This window comes from Ahaetulla prasina, chromosome 7 (assembly GCF_028640845.1).
Source record: "Ahaetulla prasina isolate Xishuangbanna chromosome 7, ASM2864084v1, whole genome shotgun sequence".
Lineage (NCBI taxonomy): Eukaryota > Metazoa > Chordata > Lepidosauria > Squamata > Colubridae > Ahaetulla > Ahaetulla prasina.
The window spans coordinates 7,568,636-7,589,754 of NC_080545.1; the positions used below are offsets into that span (position 1 = coordinate 7,568,636).

The window sequence follows — 21,119 nt, forward strand, 5'->3', positions numbered from 1 at the left end:
ATATGTGACACCTTCATAATCTGGCCACACGGAAAGAAAAACTTGAAAACTTCCTCACACACCTCAATAGCCTACACCCCAAAATACAGTTCACCATGGAAACAGAAGTTAACAACCAACTTCCCTTCCTAGATGTCTTAGTCTACAAGAAACCCAATGGCTCCCTAGGACACACCATCTACCAGAAGAAAACACACAAACCGCTATCTGCATGCACTCTCACACCACCACCCAGCACAGATCAACTCCAGAGCCAAGACACTCATCTCTAGAACAAAATGCTTAGCTGACGAACAACACCTAAAACCGAACTACACACTCTCACAAACGTCAACATCCAATGGATTCCAGAGAAATAAGATTACCAAACTAATCCAAAAAGAACCCCCACTAAAACCCAAGACAGAGAACAAGAAATGGCACAGCCCTCCTCCCATATATAAAAGGCACCACAGACAGAATCAGCAAGATCCTCCACAAACATAACATCAAGACAGCATTCTGCACAAACCAAAAAATATCCACCATCCTAAGAAATAGTGGGGTTTGAACTGATTGGGTGGGAGCTTGGCTGTGCTCTGATTGGATGGGGTTTTCTGTGCCTGATTGGCTGGGGTGTGTCCTGTGTTGGTGGGGCTTGGTTGTGCTCAGTCTAGTCTGTGCTGCAGGGGATTTGAGCTGGTGAGCTGCATAGCTGTTGTTTGGCTTTGTGGTCGTGCTACATCTTCATAGTGGGTGTCAGTCTGCTGCATGTATGGATTGGAGGGTTTGAAATGGCTAATGTTGCAGCTGCGGTCTGGCTTCTGGTCCTTGGTCGTGCTTCCTGATCAGTGTGGGTTTGGGTCTGCTTTCTGGGTGGATGTGGTGGTGACATCCTGTGGACCTCGTGAGTGTGGGTCTGGTGTCATTCCTCGTGTTAGGGACACGCTTGTCAATAAGGGCAGGTTTCCAAATGGCTGGTAGGCGGAGGTATCATCTCGTTTGTTCATGCTGTGTGGGCGTTTATCTCAATGGCTTCTCTGATTATTCTGTTGTTAAAGTGTTCAGTTTTGGCGATAGTTCTGGTCTTTTAAAGTCAATATCATGTCCTGTGACTTTAAAAGTGTTGGACCAGGAAGAAGTTGGTTCCTCTTTTTGAATGAGTTCTTGTGTTCTTCAATGCGTACTTATTCTTCTGTTGGTTTAGCCAATGTATAGAGCCCAGATGTTTTTGTTGAAGTTTGAAGATGATTTCGAGATTTCGCCAAGACACTTCCATTTACGAGAAAGAAAGACCTATATATATATATATATATATATATATATATATATATATATATATGTATATATATATGTATGTATATATATGTATGTATATATATGTATGTGTATATATATATATATATATATTTGTTTTCTGAGGTTTTCACGGGTGTTTGTATATAGGTCTTTGGTTGTTCGGGTTTTCTCCCGTGTAAAATTGGAAGTGTCTTGGCGACGTTTCGACGGAGTCTCATTCGTCATCTTCAGGCTTCAGCTTCGTGCTTCTGGGAGCAATGTGTGATCGCAGCTGTTTCTTCCTTTTAACTGCTAGTGGGGTTTGAACTGATTGGGTGGGAGCTTGGCTGTGCTCTGATTGGATGGGGTTTTCTGTGCTCTGATTGGATGGGGTGTCCTGTGTTGGTGGGGCTTGGTTGTGCTCAGTCTAGTCTGTGCTGCAGGGGATTTGAGCTGGTGAGCTGCATAGCTGTTGTTTGGCTTTGTGGTCGTGCTACATCTTCATAGTGGGTGTCAGTCTGCTGCATGAATGGATTGAGGGGTTTGAAATGGCTAATGTTGCAGCTGCGGTCTGGCTTCTGGTCCTTGGTCGTGCTTCATGATCAGTGTGGGTTTGGGTCTGCTTTCTGGGTGGATGTGCGTGGTGACATCCTGTGTGGACCTTGTGAGTGTGGGTCTGGTGTCATTCCTCGTGTTAGGGACACGCTTGTCAATAAGGCGGTTTCCAAATGGCTGGTAGGCGGGAGGTGTCATCTCGTTTGTTCATGCTGTGTGGGCGTTTATCTCAATGGCTTCTCTGATTATTCTGTTGTTAAAGTGTTCAGTTTTGGCGATAGTTCTGGTCTTTTTAAATTCAATATCATGTCCTGTGACTTTAAAGTGTTGGACCAGGAAGAAGTTGGTTCCTCTTTTTGAATGAGTTCTTGTGTTCTTCAATCGTGCACTTATTCTTCTGTTGGTTTGTCCAATGTATGTGGTGGGGCAGGCGGTGCATGGGATTTCATATACTCCTTGATTTTCTAACTCAATTTTGTCTTTGGGGTTTCTTAGGATGGTGGATATTTTTCTGTTTGTGCAGAATGCTGTCTTGATGTTGTGTTTGTGGAGGATCTTGCTGATTCTGTCTGTGGTGCCTTTTATATATGGGAGGAGGGCTGTGCCGTTTTCTTGTTCTCTGTCTTGGATTTTAGTGGGGGGTTCTTTTTGGATTAGCTTGGTAATCTTATTTGTTTGGAATCCATTGGATGTTAGTACGTTAGTGAGAGTGTGTAGTTCGGTTTTTAGGTGTTGTTCGTCAGCTAAGCGTTTTGTTCTAGAAATGAGTGTCTTGGCTACGGAGTTGATCTGTGCTGGGTGGTGGTGTGAGAGTGCGTGCAGATAGCGGTTTGTGTGTGTTTTCTTCTGGTAGATGGTGTGTCCTAGGGAGCCATTGGGTTTTCTGTAGACTAAGACATCCAGGAAGGGAAGTTGGTTATTAACTTCTGTTTCCATGGTGAACTGTATTTTGGGGTGTAGGCTATTGAGGTGTGTGAGGAAGTTGTCAAGTTTTTCTTTCCCGTGTGGCCAGATTATGAAGGTGTCGTCTACATATCTGAGCCAGAGTTTGGGTTTGTGATCAGATTTTTCTAGTGCTTGGGTTTCAAAGTGTTCCATGTAGAGGTTGGCAATGACAGGTGAGAGGGGTGATCCCATGGGTGCTCCTTCTACTTGTTTGTATTTTTGTCCATTATAGATGAAGTATGTGTTGGATAGGCAGTGGTTGGTCAGATCTAGGATGTGCTTGGGGGGGTTATATTTGTTTTGGATAGCTGTCAAGGCTTCTTTGATTGGCACTTGGGTGAAGAGGGATATGACATCAAAGCTCACGAGTAGGTCGCTGGGCTGTAAGTTTTGTTTCTTTATGATCTCTATGAACTGGAATGAGTTTTTTACGTGTGAGGTGATGGATTCTGCATAGGGCTGTAGTTGTTTGGCGAGAAATTTGGCTAGGTTTTGTAGAGGTGAGCCTATGGAGCTGACTATGGGTCTGAGTGGGGGTTCCTTCTTTGTGTATCTTGGGAGGCCATAGAGCTTAGGGCATCTGGATGATTTCTCTGGGAATGATTCTTTGTTGGATTTCTTCGCTGATGGGGAGGCTTTTATTTTGGATCTAGTGGTTTTTCTAGGTAGGTGGTGGGGTCTGTGTTTAGGGGCTTGTATGCAGGGTCTTGGAGTAGGTTGGTTAATTTGGTTTGGTAGTCAGATGTGTTCATAACCACCGTATGCTGCCCTTGTCTGCTGGTAGGATTATTATGCTGGTATCTTTTTCAGGTTAAGTAGTGCTGTCTGTTCCTCTTGGGTAAGTTGCTTTTGGGTGGCTTGCTGCAGAGGATGTTGGAGATCTCGAGTCTGATTTTGTTAGCGCCATCGGGTTGATTTTGGTCAGGCTGGTTTCAACTCCGCATATAATGGTTTCAGTGGGGATGTATTTGGGAGTGACTGCAAAGTTGAACTTTGGAAAGGACATCGGTTTCAGCTTTGGTGAGGATCCTATCTGAGATGTTATGCACTGTTTGTTTCATGTGTTGCTGTGAGGGTGGAGGGGTTTGTTTCTGGCGTTCTTGTAGTCTTCGGAGTTTGTTGGTGTGCGTGTCTGTCTTGAGGGTGGTCTGTGTTTCGCCTCCAGACGGCAAGTTGTTTTGGATTTGTCCCAAAGTGCAGGGTGCATCTTGTTGCTGAGTTTGAGGTGAAGTGTGAGGAGATCTTTGTTGATTTGATCTAGGAGGAATCTTTTTGTGTGAAGTTCATTTCTGATTAAGGCCAATTCTGTTCTTTTTAGGATGCGTTTGGTGGCTGCAGAGTTGGAGTGGAATTTCAATTGGAAGCATTTGGGGATTAAATTTTGATCGCGGCAGTTTCAGAGGAATGCGAGGTCACATAAAATGGAAGCTCTTTGGACTTCTAGTTTTCATAGGTCCTGGTCAGATGGTGGATTTCCTCCCGTAGAGGTGCAATATTTGTTTTCTGAGGTTTTCACGGGTGTTTGTATATAGGTCTTTGGTTGTTCGGTTTTCCCGTAAAATTGGAAGTGTCTTGGCGACGTTTTCGTGAAGTCTCATTCGTCATCTTCAGGCTTCAGCTTCGTGCTTCTGGGAGCAATGTGTGATCGCAGCTGTTTCTTCCTTTTAACTGCTAGTGGGGGTTTGAACTGATTGGGTGGGAGCTTGGCTGTGCTCTGATTGGATGGGGGTTTTTCTGTGCTCTGATTGGATGGGGGTGTGTCCTGTGTTGGTTGGGGCTTGGTTGTGCTCAGTCTAGTCTGTGCTGCAGGGGGATTTGAGTGTATATATATATACACACACACACACACACACATATATATACACAAACATACATGTGTGTGTGCGCTAGGCTTGTGTGTGTATGTATGTGTATGTATATGTGTGTGTGTGTGTGTGTATATATATATATACATATATACACAGACACACACATACATCCCGTGTAAAATTGGAAATGCTTCGTGCTTCTGGGAGCACGAAGCTGAAGCCTGAAGATGACGAATGAGATTTCGTCGAAACGTTGCCAAGACATTTCCAATTTTACACGGGAGAAAACCCGAACAACCAAAGACCTACATACATATACATATATATACATATACATATATATATATATATATATATATATATATATATATATATATATATATATATATATATATATATATATATATATATATATATATATATATATATACACACACACACATACATACATACATACATATATATACATATATATACACATATACATACATACATACATACACACACACATATATAAAAGCCTAGCATTCGCGTGGGCGGTTCGTATCCTGCACTCATCCGCCAAACCCGAGTTTCCCAGCCACGTGGGCCGAGTTCACACGTTACACGCCCACCCAACCATCCCCGATCGCCGAGCCTAAACCGAAGCACCTTTTAGGGGGGAAGCCTGAGGTAAAAATTAAAAAAATTAAAAAATCCCTCCCCGACCTGAGGGGGGCCGGCTGGAAGACTGGACAGCGGCTTCCCGGCCTGCGGGAGCGAAAGAGGCCGCGGTTTTCTCGCCCTGCCGGGGTATAACGGCCGCTCGGGCTCGTCGGATTTCGCTCGGGCCGCCTGAGAGGAAAGGCTGGGCCGCGAGGCGGAGGAGGCGCCCCGGGTGACGCTTCCCTGGGCCGGGATGGCGCGGGAGAAGCGCGGGTAGCGACGCCGGTGGCTCCTCCGGGCCTGGCCGCGTCGTCTTCCCCGGCCGGGTTGGGGGCCGTTGACCCGGCAAATCGGGTGTCTGTCACGGCCTGAGGAGGGGATTTTTTTTCCCCCTTCGGTCCCCGGTTGAGACGGAGCTAACGGGGCTTCCCTCCTCAGGAGCAGCGGCGGAGGAGGGTCCCCCTCAGAGGCGCCATGACCTACCAGTGGGGCGTCGTGGCCGCTTTTCTCTACGGCGAAATCGCCTTGTTGCTCCTGCTCTGCCTGCCGCTCGTCTCGCCCGTGAGGTAAATCGGGGCCGGCCGGGCCTGCTCTTTATGAGGGAAGTTTTTCTTCAGGGGAAATAAAAACCCTCGTGTAGTTTTTATTCGGGGGGTGGTGATGAATAAACTCTTCATGTAGTTTTTATTCGGGGGAAATAAAGTCAGGGGTTTTTTTCCGGGGTGGTGGTGGAAATAAACCCCTCGTGTAGTTTTTCATTCAGGGAAAATAAACCCCTCATGTAGTTCTTGTTAGGGGGAAATAAATTCCTCATGCATTTTTCTCAGGGGGAAATAAAGCCCTCATGCCGTTTTCTTAGGGGGAAATAAAATCCTCGTGTTTTTATTCCGGGGGGTGGGGGAGAAATAAAGCCCTCATGCCGTGTTGTTGTTTTTTTTTAATTCATTCAGGGAAAATAAACCCCTCATATAGTTTTCTTAGGCGGAAATAAAGACTTCATGTTTTAATTTTTTTGGGGGGGGGAGAAATAAACCCCTCATGCCGTTTTTCATTCAGGAAAAATAAACCCCTCGTATAATTTTTCTTAGTGGGAAATAAAGCCCTCGTTTTTTTATTCTGAGGAAATCATGCAGGTTTCTTAGGCGGAAAATAAACCCCTCGTGCTGTTTTTGTTCGATGTAAATAAACCTCTCATGCTGTTTTTATTAGGGATAAATAAACCCCTCATGCCGTTTTTATTCTGAGGAAATAAACCCCTCATGCCGTTTTTCTTAGGAAGAAATAAACCCTTCATGCTGTTTTTTTTTTGGGGGGGGGATAAATAAACCCCTCATGTAGTTTTTATTCTGAGGAAATAAACCCCTCCTGCAGTTTTTCTTTTTTTCTCCCAAAAAGTACACAGGCTCCTTGACTTCATTGGGGTTTGTTTGTTTGTTTTTGGGGGGGGGGCAGTAAGGAGAGAAGCTGTTGATGTGGGTTTGTTTGCGGGGTCTTTTAAAATGGTGGCTTGATCATGGTCTGTTGTGCCGGAGTGGCTGGGGCGCCAAGGATTGCCTCCATCAAGGCTTTGTAGCTTCTTTGGAAAGCCCAAGCCAGGTGCCTGGAGCCTCAACAAAGCCATCAGGAAATACCCGGGAAGTCCTCGACTTAACAACAGTTCGTTTAGTGACCGTTCGAAGTTAGAAAGTGGCTCGGGACCGTTTTTTTCCACACTTAACGACCGTCGCCGCTTCCCCGTGGTCACATGACTGACATTCGGATGCTTTTGACAATTGACTCGCATGTGTGACGGTTGCAGTGTCCGGGGGTGGGGTGGGTGGGGGGCTTGTTATCCCTTTTTGCGACCTTCGGGCAAGCAAAGTCATTGGAGAAGCCGGATTCGCTTAACGACCGTGTTGCTAATTTAATAACGGCAGCGATTCGCTTAACTAATGTGGCAAGGGAAGTCGTAAAACAGGGCAAAAACTCAACAAACGTCTCACTTGGCAACGTGGATTTTGGACTCAGTTGTGGTCCTTAGTTGAGGACTGCCTGTGAACCCCTCATATAGTTTTTTTCCCAGAGGGACGCAGGCAGGTTGACCGTAAACTTAATTGTTTTGGGGGATGGGGAGCAGAGGGGTTAAGGAGAGAAGCCACTGATGTCAATTTATTTGCGAAGGCTTTTGAAATGGTGGCTTGATCATGGTCTATTCTGCATGGCTGTGGCTCCAAGGCTTTGCTTTAGCAAGTGGCCACTTGTAGCTTGTTGCAAGCAAAACAGGTGCCTGGAGGTTCCCCAAAGCCATCAGGAAATATAGTTTGTCATATGCCAGGTAGTCCTCAAGTTATGACCACTATGGAGCCCAACGTTTCTGTTGCTAAGCGAGACCGTTGTTAAGTGAGTTTAGCTCCATTTTACGGCTTGTTTAGTGAATCACTGCAGTTAAAGTTAGTACAGGTAGTTCTCGACTTAATGGAGCCCAAAATTTCTGTTGCTAAGCGAGACATTTGTTCGAATTTTGCCCTGTTTTACCACCTTCCTTGCCACAGGTATTAAGTGAATCACTGCAGCTGTTAAATTAGTAACGCTGTTGTTAAGTCAAACTGGCTTCCCCGATTGACTTTGCTTGTCAGAAGGTCAGAAAATATGAACATGTGACCCCAGGACACCGCAATTTCGTAAATATGAGTCGATTGCCAAACATCTGAATTTTGATCATGTGACTATGGGGATGTCCTAAGTCACTTTTTTCAGTGCTGTTATAGCTTCAAACGGTCACTAAATGAAGTGTTGTAAGTTGAGGACTACATGTAACAAACAAGGTTGTTAAGTGAAACTGGCTTCCCCGTTGACTTTGCTAGTCAGAAGGTCTCAAAATGACCCCGGGACACAGCAACAGTGATAAATACAAGTCAGTTGCCAAGCAGCTGAGTTTTGGTCACGTAACCATGGGGATGCTGCAATTGTCAAAAGCAAATGTTTATAAGTCAGGGACTTCCTGTAGTGGCCCTACACAAATAATGCACATGCTTTTTTTGTCTTTTGTATTTCCTTCCTATTTTTAAAATGTTTTGGGATGACAAAGCTTGATGAATTTGCAGGTAGTCCTCAATTTATAACCATTTGTTAAACTGTGGTTGTAAGTCGAGGACTACTTGTAGTGGCCCTACACGAATAATGAACATACTTTTTTGAGTTCTGAGTTTCCATCATATCTATTTTTAATACATTTCAGGACGCCAATCAATGTATGATTTATATTTGGTAAATGGGCCACCCGCAATCTTAGTTCCATTTGCAATAGACAGAAATAGCCAAATGTACTGTATTTTAGGGGCAAAATCAATTGAAAAATGTTCATGTGAATTAGCTTTTCGAGTAAATGGTCACCATTGATTTCCAACTGAATTTTGCTCTGGCTAACATAGGCACATACACTACACATACATTCAAGCACACTTCTCCATTTCTAAGATTATCTTCCTCTGAAAGAACTTCCCCTCTCCTAACAAATAAGTTGTCAGCAGTTTGTCCCTTGCAATTCTTACATCTCTGCAAAGTCAGCTTTGGCATAAACTAGTTACTATATTTTATGGTTATTTAGAGACCCCATTGATATTGGGGCTATGACCTACATACCTTATGAAAAAGAAATGTTTTCACTTAAACTCTCTACATTTTAACAGCTATTGTGGGCAGTACAAGAAGTATTCGACTTACAATAGTTCATTTAATGACAGTTTGAAGTTACAGTGTCATGAAAAAGTTTTCACTGTTTTCACACTTAGGACACACTTGCAGCATCCCCATAGTCATGTGATCAAAATTTGGATGCTTGGCAACTGATTAATAATTATAACAGTTAGTGTCCCAGGATCATGATCCCCTTTTACAACCTTCTGACAAGCGAAGTCAATGAGGGTATTCACTTTACAACTGTGTTACTAACTTAATAACTGCAGTGATTCACTTAACAACTGTGGCAAGGAAGATCGCAAAATGAGGCAAAGTTGACTTAACAGCTATCTCACTTAGCAAAAGAAATTTTGGGCACAATTGTCATATGTTGAGGACTATCTGTACAATTTATTTGTGGTAGTTTCTGCTGGTTTTTAAGCAGAGCAGGTCAAAATGCAGATGTCTGCCTTATAAATTTTACAGAGCTAAATCTTGACTGATTTATCCCAAATATTTCCCCAACTGGCTTAATGTCTTGTTTAACAACATAAATTTTGGACTCGATTATGGTCATAAGTCAAGAACTGCCTGTATTGGCAAGTGCTTGAAAAGTAAATTGGGTAATTTTTGGTGTATGCTTAATATGCTTACCGAATGGAGCGTTCATACATTGATTTTTTTGAAATTTGTTTCTTTTATAGATGGAATAAGATTTTTATGATCTCTGTATGGAATAAAATTGCAAGCTATTGGAACAAGACATTCCTTACTATTATAGTTATATTAATTGTTTTATTTCTTGGTAAGTAGAAAATCAGTTTTGTATGTGGCTATTAATATGAACAGGATGTGAAAGCAAAAGTGTTGGAGATTGTATTTACTACCTAAAGATTGATTTTGTTTTAGATGAGGCAATATATGTTACAAAATCAATTGAACAAGAGGCAAGTGGTGTTTTCTCATTATCTGATAGTAAAACTTAAATAAGATTGGCATAAAACATCTATTGAAATATTTATGGTAATAAATGTTTTCTAAAGGATCAGCAGATGGCACTCTTTCTTTCTACGGTACAGTAGTTACTTTTGAATTTTTATGAGAAAAACTAGAGTTTCTGGAGATGGATTTCTTTAGGACAATCAATGTAGTGGTGGCTAGAAATTTGCATTGCAAGTCTTATCAGATACTACCAGCATTTTGGATAGCTAGGATTAAGATATGCATTGTCCATAATATTTAACATAATGTAATAACAGAGTTGGAAGGGACCTTGGAGGTCTTCTAGTCCGACCCCCTGCCCAGGTAGGAAACTCTACACCATTTCAGACAAATGGCTATCCAACATTTTCTTAAAAATTTCCAGTGTTGGAGCATTGACAACTTCTGCAGGCAAGTTGTTCCACTTATTGATTGTTCTGTCAGGAAAATTCTCCTTAGTTCTAAGTGCTTCTCTCCTTGATTAGTTTCCACCCATTGCTTCTTGTTCTACCCTCAGGTGCTTTGGAGAATAGTTTGACTCCCTCTTCTTTGTGGCAACTCCTGAGATATTGGAACACTGCTATCATGTCTCCCCTAGTCCTTCTTTTCATTAAACTAGACATACTGAGTTCCTGCAACCGTTCTTCATATGTTTTAGCCTCCAGTCCCCTAATCATCTTTGTTGTTCTTCTCTGGACTCTTTTTAGAGTCTTTAAAGAGCAGCAGGTTTGGAAAAGCTGTTTTAGAGGACTGTACAAAACTTTTTTGCTGTTTTATTTTTGTTTAAGGACTATTTAAATTTATTGCTAAATATTATGTTGCTTTTATTTCAGTTGTGGTGTTGGATACATTTCATTGCTTTTGGATATATATGTTTCCAGCAATGTGTGAAAATGTGTGGCATTGTATAGCATACCTAGGAAGACTAAAGAAAAGGGTTACAATTAACCCTATATTGAAAAAACATATGTGAAAATCAAAGAAGAAATACAAAATAAAGTTCAGGACTTTCTTTACTGAAAAAAACAACTGAAAAATACCAATATTGGCCTCCTTATTGTAACAAGTATAGTGAAAGTATTTTATGCTATGCCTGTTTGCCTTTTGGCACTGAATAGAATGCCTAGGAAATGTGTGGAATATTAAGAGTTTCATACTTTGACGTCCCATTGTTGCCATTCTATAGATTTCCTAGGCATTGTATAAACTGTGAAATTTCACACATTGATGGTAACATACATATATGTGTGTATGGGTTTGGCTGTGGGAGGGTGCAATGGCTCAGCAGTTAAAGCTGCTGAGCTTGGAGAGCAGGTTCCAGACCCGAGCACTGCGCAGTGGGGTGAGCTCCCATTATTTGCCCTAGCTTCTGCCCATCTAGCAGTTCGAAAGCATACAAATGCAAGTAGATTAATAGGTACCACTTCAGTGGGAAGGTAACAACATTCTGTGCACCTTCAGCTTATAGCCATGCTGGCCACCTGACCATTGGAGCATCTTCGGACAACGCTGGCTGCGTCAGCCAAGAAATGGAGATTAGCATCATGCCTTAGAGTTGTACTCGACTGGACAGGGAAATCTTGAGGGATGGAGGGATGGACAGACAGACGGACAAACATATATATATATATATATATATATATATATATATATCCTTTATTATAAAAAATTATCTATTTGAAGTACATAAGTATAAAATTAACTAAATATTGTAATGTCTAAGGAAGCTTATGTACTTTCTATTTCATTTCAGTAGCTATTAATTTAATGCATAAATATATATCTTATTTTCTAAGGCCTGATGATTAAAATAGGGTATAGGCAACAAGAAAGCAGGTGCAATTTATGTATATATGTATTTATGCTCCAAGATGCAGTAAGAGAAGTGAGGAAATACTCAACTGTTCAATTAAATGAAGACAGCCCCCATTCGAGCCACAATGCAATCGATCACATTCACATGAAACTCTTCAGATCACAACGAAATCTTTATATATCAGGATTTTCCCTCTTTCTTTGGCTGTAAGTATAAGAATGCCATTGGTCCACGTTTTCTAAAAACATAAAATATATGAATTGGATAAAGTAGAATAAAGAACAGCAGATGTTCATGGATAAAACTAATACATATTAATAAAATGGATTATATTAAAAGAAAATTGTTCTTGACTTTTAGCTTTTTTTAAAAAAATCCTGCCTTTCTTAGAATAATACTGTTCTGTTTCAGAAGGCAGTGATAGAACAATTGATTGGAAAGACTGCTCATGCTATATTTAGTTTCCCGGTGTTTGGAAGACTTGCCATTAAATTTCTTGAAAGGAAATAAATCTTCATGCTGCTTTCAAGTAAATAATTCTACAGGGGTTTCCATATTTTGGACTGCCCAATATAAAGCTTCTGAGATGTGTAAGTGAGAGACACAGGCAAGGAATGCAGGTTTTACTGTATTTTATCCTTCAGCCCACATTTTTTAATATGTTGGATTTTATCCTCATGGATTGAGCATCCTTTGAATTCAACAGCCATTTTAGCTATACAGGTAATCCTTGACTTAACAGCAGTTCATTTAGTGACCTTTCAAAGTTACAACAGCACTGAAAAAAGTGACTTACGACCATTTTTCACACTTACGACCATTGCAGTCTCCCCATGGTCATGTAATCTAAATTCTAATGCTTGGCAAATGGCATTTATTTATGACAGTTGCGGTGCCCCAGGGTCATGTGACCATCTTTTGCCACCTTCTGACAAGCAAAGTCAAGGGGGAAGCCAGATTCACTTAACAACCGTGTTACTAACTTAATAACTGCAGAGATTCAATTAACAATTGTGGCAAGAAAGGTCATAAAATGGGGCAAATTCATTTAACAACTCTGTCGCTTAGCAACGGAAATTTTGTATGGTGATTGTAAGTCAAGGACTACTTGTATCCCATATTAACATCTGCATATGGATCAATCTTGTTCAGTATTTGGTTTGCAGACCTAAGCCAAAATTGAAGGTAGTAAAATTTCAAAATTTCTGTCTAAATTTAATGGCAAATGTGTTGTAATTCATCAAAGAAGTTTCTCTAAAATTGTAACAAATAATTTCTGGAGTATTTGAACAATTCAGGATACTGCACAGTGATAAAGTCTGATTTAAAAAAAAAACCCTAAAGTATAGTTTTTGTAATTTTAAATCACTTTTAAAAATGATAAAAAGTGAAACATTTCCTTTGCTTATTAGAAAGTTATAGAAATGATTATCAGTTGATGCTTTGGCTATGCCAATGAATAAATTACTATTTTTTTCCATAGTGTATTGAGACGTCTTGTTTCCCTTATCACTTTATTGGCAAATGAGATGGAAACGGAGAATACTCTGAAAATAGAAGTAGCAAACAGCAATGAAGTTGCCCGGAAATGCTTAGAAGAAAATGAAAAATTGCAACTGGTACGTTTCCTGGCTCACCAGTTGTTGTTTTCCTGTATTAATTGCCTATCTCTTTCATATCAGTTTCATTTGTAGACTTCCCTGTCATGGCTTCTGTTACTTCTGTTTCTTAAATGACGTTACAAGACATAATAGCACTTAGAACAATAGCCCTTAGACTTATATACCGCTTCATAGTGCTTCACAGCCCTCTCTAAGCGGTTTATAGAGTCAGCCTCTTGCCCCCAACAATCCGGGTCCTCATTTTACCCACCTCGGAAGGATGGAAGGCTAAGTCAACATTGAGCCACTGAGAATCGAACTCCTGGCTGTGGACAGAATTTGTCTACAATACTGCATTCTAACCACTGCCCCACCACAGCTCTTTAGTTCATCAGCCATGTCTGTTTACAGGGCCTCCATCCTTTAGTAAAAACACTTGCTGTAAATAAATACCAATGAAAAAATAGCAATAGCGCTAAGACTTATATACCACTTCAACCCTCTCTAAGCAATTTACAGAGTCACCACATTGCCCCAACAATGAGGACTCAGATTGTTGGGGGCCATATGCTGACTCTAAACCGCTTAGAGAGGGCTGTAAAAGCACTATGAAGCGGTATATAAGTCTAACTGCTATGGCTATTGCTAATCTGGACCCTCATTTTACTGACCTCAGAAGGATGGATATTCAAAATTAGCATAGAAATCAAAATGAAAATCAAAATTAGACATTTATGCAATGTGCCAGCTTTGGCTAAAGGCATTACCTCCCGTGTCACAGTTTGGTTAATAAGGTTAATTACTTAATCTAAAGCCATCTCCAAGGTAACCAAGTGCCTTCTCCTATTGTCCCACTAAATGGGAATAGGGGCAGGATCATGGAAAATATGAAACACAGAACTGATATGTTTTCCCCCCCCTTCTTTTGGCAGTCATTGAAGGAAATGAAACATTCTACCGGTGAACATTTGTGTTTGGTAACAAATGAGAAGCTAACTGTAGAAGTGGAACAGTTAAAAACAGCATTAAAGGCAACTTCAGAAGGTATTTTTTTTAAAAAAATGTTCTATTGCTTAAGGAAATATACTTTGTATAGAATCACAGATGCAAAACATTTTGTTCCCTGTCATGTAGGATGCAAAATACACTTGCTCCCTCCGATGGAGCAAATAGGTTGCTACCTGCTTCTATTATTTTAACCAGGATATGCACAGCTATAGCTAAAAGAAGGATTGTAACAGGCCTTTAGTGTGGGTGAGTAAAGCCCCCTTGGTTTGTGTAGGTGTGTTTCTTTTTTTCATTTCAGTCCTGTTTCTGTCATCTTGCAATCTTTTACAAGCAGTCCTCAACTTACTGCTATTCATTCAATGATTATTTGAAGTAATGACAGTGCTAGAACGAATGGTGGTTACCATGGGTCCCTGAAGTTCTGGCTGTCCCAATATCCACCCGGTCACATGATTACAATCTGGGAACTTGGCAACCTGCTCACATTTAAAACCAGTTAACAGTGCCCCACAATCATGTAATCAACATTTGCTCCTTCCCCCGCTAGCTTCTCCAGAAAGTCAATGGGGATGCTGGCAGGGAAGGTGAAAAGTCTCCTGACCCATGCTTGCTTCCACACCCCCATTGCGCTTGCACCACACCAGCTACTTGTGCAACCCCGCACACCCCTCCCTTCCCCAAGCCTTGCCATTCTGGCCACTCGCACAACCCCATCCTGAGCCCTGTCTTACTTCCCTTGCAATCTCCCTGAGTCTCCCTGAGCCTTGCACCCCTCTGCAACTTGTGCAACCCCGAGCATCCTTCCCAAGCTTTGTCACATCACTCTTGTGCATTCCTACAAACCCTCCACAAGCCTTCCCATGACCCTTTGTGGACCCTCATGCAGCTTCCTTGAATCTCACCACACCTCCCTGCCACTTAAACACTCCTGTGCATCCTCCCCAGGACTTGCTGACCCACTTTAGTGCATCCTTATGCACCCTCCCTGAGACTTGCCACATCTCCTGCACACTCCATTGCTCCCTCTGCCAGGGGACAGGAGCCACCCCAAGCCTTGTTTCACTCACGACACATCACCCCAGCCATCTGTGCCTTCCAATTCCCTCCCAACCCATCTAGCAGCAGCCACTCAACCTAACTATCGGCCTTCTTGCAAGCCACTTCGGACTTGCAATTTCCTGCTGGCTTCCCCAGGGTAGTGGGAAATTGGCAGGAAGTTGAGATTCAGTTAACAATGGCAAGTGGGATTGGAGAGGTTACCGTTGCTGAGCGATGCACTTGTGATTTACAACTGCATCACTTGCCAATGGAGATTCTGGTCCCAATTTCTGTTGTAACTCAAGGATTCTTTCTGTTTTTTTAAAATGCTTTTATTTGTGAGACACCCAAATTCATTGGGATTCAAGTGGCATACATATATAATAAATAGATTTTGGCAAGCTGATAGAAGCCTAAAATGTAATATTAAAACGTAGTTTACTTAGCTATTGAGAACTTTAGAAGCTACTTCTCAATAAAGGACTGCACAGCTGCAAAACCAACAGTACAGAATTATTGGGGACATATTGATAAATTCTAAGATTAGGACCATATTCTGATACGATCTGTTTTGCAATCAATAGGATACTTAGATAGAAATTCTCTGCATTTGCTTCAATAGAATCAAAACCAAGAGTATCATAACACCGTTCTTTTATTAACTTCCTTGTTCAATCGAGGTTTTCTTAATAAAATAGCACTGCGATACAGACAGAATTTTCCTGACTCTACATGGTCTTTCTGGATCTAGCAAGATTTATGAAACTTCTTGGGTGTTTACTGGCTGAAATGAATAATATTGCTTGACCTTGTGAAGATCAGGCAGCTAAAATGTATTAAATCTTTGGCTACACAGAGAACATGATGTTTTTTGAAGTCAAACGTCAGTCTTCAAATTAAATCTCAAAACAATTGTCAAAAGTCAGTATCACTATCAAATAGAATAAAGTCTTAAGACGGTAGAGTTTTACAAACATTAGCATTTCAAACACCAGCCAAAGAAACAAGAATCCTCTAAAAAGATTTGATTGTGAAATATGAGCATTGAATGTGGAACTTACTATGGCAAAAGCTGTTTTTTTCAGATATCACTCTTTATTGTAAATTAGATTTTTGAGAATTAGGCAAAGAGACATTTTTCCTTCAGCATTTTGTGACCTACTTGTAAATAGTAAAGATTAGGTTTGTTTTATGAGTATAGTTCTATAGATCTAACTCTTTTCAATAATAGTATATTAGAACTGCATAGCAAAGAGCTGCCTGTGTGTGCTTGAAAAAATAAATTTTATAAGCAAGAACGTTATTATGGAAAAATAACTAAAACGGGACATGCAATGTCCGTGAACTTTTGAAAAGGGGGGAATATAATATTAATAAATATATATGTCAAATTCAACTTGAATTTGAACATTGAATATATCTGTCAGTTTTCCTCCTTACATAGGATGGGACTAATATTAACCATAAAATATGCAAAATATTACTGACAAATGTATGCATTAGAACTGCTTAGCACCATTAATTATATTCATTTTCACAGACGTACGTGTGCATATGGAAACTTACAAAGTTTTGATCACGCACCTCTGTATGTATAGAAAGATGATAAGATTTGGAACGAGGAAGGAAAAGTAAAGTTTACACAATGTTTGGCAGCTCTTATAAACAGACATGGCTTGTATACAAAATAAACATGATAAGAACATTGTTCTTCAGATGAACTTCTTCCTATACAGTTTCCTGTGGTGGTTTAGATAGTTATGCAACAATTAATCTACAACATTATGAAACAAAAAAATATATACTCAAAATCTGAAAATAATTTTAGAAAATTCAAAAGAAAATTATGCATAATGCCTTGAGTTTGTAAGTGCTATTTTTAGTTAGGCAGGTGTCATATTTGACATTTTAACTTAGCCCAGGCATGGAAATTAAAAGGTTTATTTTTAACAACTGCAGTGATTCACTTAACAAATGTGGCGAGAAAAGTTGTAAAATGGGGCAAAATTCAATTAACAAATTTCTCACTTAGCATAAATTTTGGGCTCAATTGTGATAAATTGAGGACTACCTATGTTGTGCAAGTCCCAAAAACAAACTGATGAAAAATCTTGACACATAACTCACCAGGTTTAACTGGTTGAAAAGAAGAAAGTCTGGATAATCGATGTGGGAATATGAGAAGAGAGTGGAATATGAGACAGAATTTGAGAACATTGCAAAATTATCAACTTCTGAAAATCAAAGCTGAAAGATTATAGCATAATGCGGCTGTTGTGGTCTATGTGGTTATCAGCATACTGGGTACCACACCAAAAAAATTCAAATAGTATTACCTGCACATGGATAAAATATCCATCTTTCAATTACAATAGTCCATATCTCTTGGATCTGTACATGCACCACACTGATACAACATCCCAGGTTTTTTTGTTTTAAAAAAATAATTTTATTTAACTCATCAAAGTATAAAGCACAAATGAAAATAATGGGGAAAAGGGAAAGGAAGGAAGGAAAAAGAAAAAAGACTGTTTCTTTATGCTCAACTTTTCACTTTCTATATGCTTATTTATACTATACGTTTCTATAACAGCAAACTTATCTAATCAGCAAAACCCAAAGTCAACATTTTGTTTATCTCAAGCACAAAATCGAGAAACAAATAGAAACAAAATTAGATGTGTTCTTTTCTTTGATTACAACAGTTAAGATAGCCATCTTTGCTAGTTCCATTAGTTTTCCCAGCTGTTCTCCATTGTGGGATGAAATCCTAGGTTCTTGAAAAGAACTCAGTGTTTATGAAGGGCCAACACTGGCAGCTGTGACTTCACATTGTTGTGTAAATAATAATAATAATAATAATAATAATAATAATAATAATAATAATAATAATAATAATAATAATAATAATAATACATCAAGAAATTGCAGCTTCCTGCAATAACATCAGCGGAACTGCAAAAAACTGCGCTACTCAGAACATTGTATATTTTAAGAAGATACTTGGTTGATACCTAGGACGCTGGCAGCAACCCGTATCAACCATTGGCGCCAGTCAATAATATTTGTGATAAATTTTTAAATGTTCAGTTGACTGAGTTTCATGTTTAATGAATAAAAGAGATGATGATAATAATAACAACAACAACAACATCCGAGTTGCTAAATTAATCCACTGGTCATAATGTAAAAAATACAACTTACCATGTTCGAAAAGTAATGGGAACATAAATTGGAAAAAGCTGCCAAAAATGAGAGGGTGAAGATCTTGTAGGGATTTCGAATACTGACAGATCATCTTTTGGAACACAACACACCAGATATCACAGTTGTCAAAACCCGAAGTGTACAATTTATTGATATCGCTCTACCCGGAGATGCCAAAGTCGAAGAAAAAGAACTGGAAAAAATAATGAAATATCGTGACCTGGCCACCAAAACTATGCGATTATGGATGAAACATGCAACAGTGATACCCACAGTACCCATTGGGGCACTGCCATGTCCAAGAATTTTACAAAATACATCAAGAAATTGCAGCTTCCTGCAATAACACCAGCGGAACTGCAAAAAAACTTGCTACTCAGAACATCGTACATTTTAAGAAGATACTTGGTTGATACCTAGGATGCTGGCAGCAACCCATATCAAAACTACTATCAGTCAATTGCAAAATGCAGCTTTATTTGGAACAGCTGATGAAGAATGATTGTGAACAAAAGAAAGCAAATATAATACCAATTGCAATAGGAGCCTTGAGTGCAATCCCAAAACATATTGAACACCATGGGCATTGACAAAATCATCATCAGTCAATTGCAAAAGACATCTTTACTTGGCACAGCTTACATCCTGCAATAATACCTCTAACATCATCAAGCAACAATATCTATCCATCTTACTCAGGTCCTTGGGAAGGACTCAGTAAGTGGATAAAAATGCCAGATCTAGTCTAAACATCTGTCCAACTGCAATCAAAAATAATAATTTATTAAATCTATATGCAGTCTAATTCCAACGACTCTGAGTGATTTACAGTTTAAAATGTTTTTTTAAATAATTTTTAAAACATTTTTTAAAAAATATCTTTTTAAAATAAAACATAATGGATTTGAGTTACAACTTGATTCTAATGAAATGTGGACGGACGGACTGTAAAGGTGTAATTAAATAGTAAAGCCAGATAGGTGTTGGGCTACTTTCATTGCGTGTGTTCAAAGTGAAGTCAGCCATCTAGAATATGTAACATTCTTTTCAACAGCTTTAAAATATTAGAAATAGCCAACTCATATGAAGCATTCTGCAACAGTTGTGTGATCTTCCCAAGTTTAAATAACTGCAGGGGAGAAGTGAGCCCAAATTACTGCTTTCTAAATATTTCTATTTGAATTTCAGTGGTTTGGTCTATCTTGTGGCTGTTTGTCTGCTGGGGAAAAAAGTTGGTATTTTGAAATATTGCCTTCATGTTCTCTGTGGATCATTTTGCTTGGAAAAAGAGGAGTGGCAGTAACTTTTTTTAAAAAAAAGTTTATTGCATTATTAAAGCAATCAGTAAGCTGAGGCTACCTTCTGTTTAGTTCATATGGATGCTAGCCCACTTCCGAACATGATGTTACCAGTCACAGCCCAAAGCCAAAGATTTTTTAATGCACTGAACTTTGACATTCTTCTACTTAGAAGACCTCACCCATCTTTCCACAAGTATATTTTTGTCAAAACAGAATAACAATGTAGCGAATGTGCAACTATCCCTAGTTATCTTGGTTATGTTTAGAGATAGTGTTGTTTTTAGTTACAACCAAAAGGTTTTTCCTGTCCTCCTTAAAGCATACAATAATTCAGTTACTATAAGATCAAGTTACCAAAAAGAACTTTTTTGCAATCTAATACTATGGCATTTTCATTAACATAAAAAAAATTAATTAGTAAATCATTGTAAAATTAATACCTTCCTGTGGCAAATATTAAACTGTTATGTAATGAATCTTTATTAACAGAAAATTGAATACTATACAACAGATGTTTTCTTCCATAACCAAATAATGGACAAGTGTAGTAACCACAAAGCCTTGACAATTCATGTAAATTGTATCATTTACATAAATGTATGTAATCATGTGATTGCATGACGTTATAATTATATCACTTGTATAATTGCATGATGATGCAGGTTAGTGTAAGCAAAGTCATTTACTCAGGTAGATGATTGGGTTTATCATATATTCTCCTCCAGCTAGTCTACTAAACAAAGAGTCTATGCATTTTAAAATAAGCATTAACAAATATGTCAAGTGTGTATATAAATATATAAAAATTATACTCTTGTCTCCTCTCCATTTTTTCTCTCAATCTGAAGCTATTTTTCCTATTGTCTATTTTCCTATATGCAACAGTTTTCCAATTTATTTGCAATTGCTCTGACTTTTCAGGTAAAATGCATTATTTGTCAAATGTATTTTGTTTATTCTAGAGCAGTTAGAATTATTCAAACTTCAGTTCACCTTTTGCCGTCTGTCCTTGCCAGTTTTATTCTCATTTTAAAAATATAATTTCATTTTTGAGAATGACATTCTTCAGGGGACAGAGGTTTTAATTAAAATGCAGTGATATGTGCTGAATAGTATCACACCTATGTCTTACAGCTCTCTTGAAAACAAGAAATGAAATTATTACTGCTAGGAAGCACTCTGAAGAACTTAAAAAAGAATATGACCTCCTTGTAAAAGAACATGAAAAACTACAGGTAGGAGGCAGAGGCGTTTGATTTGCTCAAGCAGAACTTGTTAAATTCAGACAACGAGGTTGTGT

General features: G+C 39.4%; 1 protein-coding gene across 3 annotated transcripts in view; it reads left to right on the forward strand.

Annotated features, from left to right (window-relative positions):
• Positions 1–21,119, forward strand: part of DUS4L (dihydrouridine synthase 4 like) — a 49,349-nt gene that overhangs the window by 26,405 nt on the left and 1,825 nt on the right. The window contains exons 7-13 of one of the 3 annotated variants that reach the window (XM_058191754.1): positions 2,542–2,550; positions 5,680–5,776; positions 9,572–9,672; positions 11,720–11,870; positions 13,148–13,283; positions 14,198–14,309; positions 20,954–21,054. In XM_058191754.1, coding sequence (XP_058047737.1) covers positions 2,542–2,550; positions 5,680–5,776; positions 9,572–9,672; positions 11,720–11,870; positions 13,148–13,283; positions 14,198–14,309; positions 20,954–21,054 — 707 coding nt within the window. The other 2 variants (XM_058191752.1, XM_058191753.1) reach the window with 2 other exon arrangements.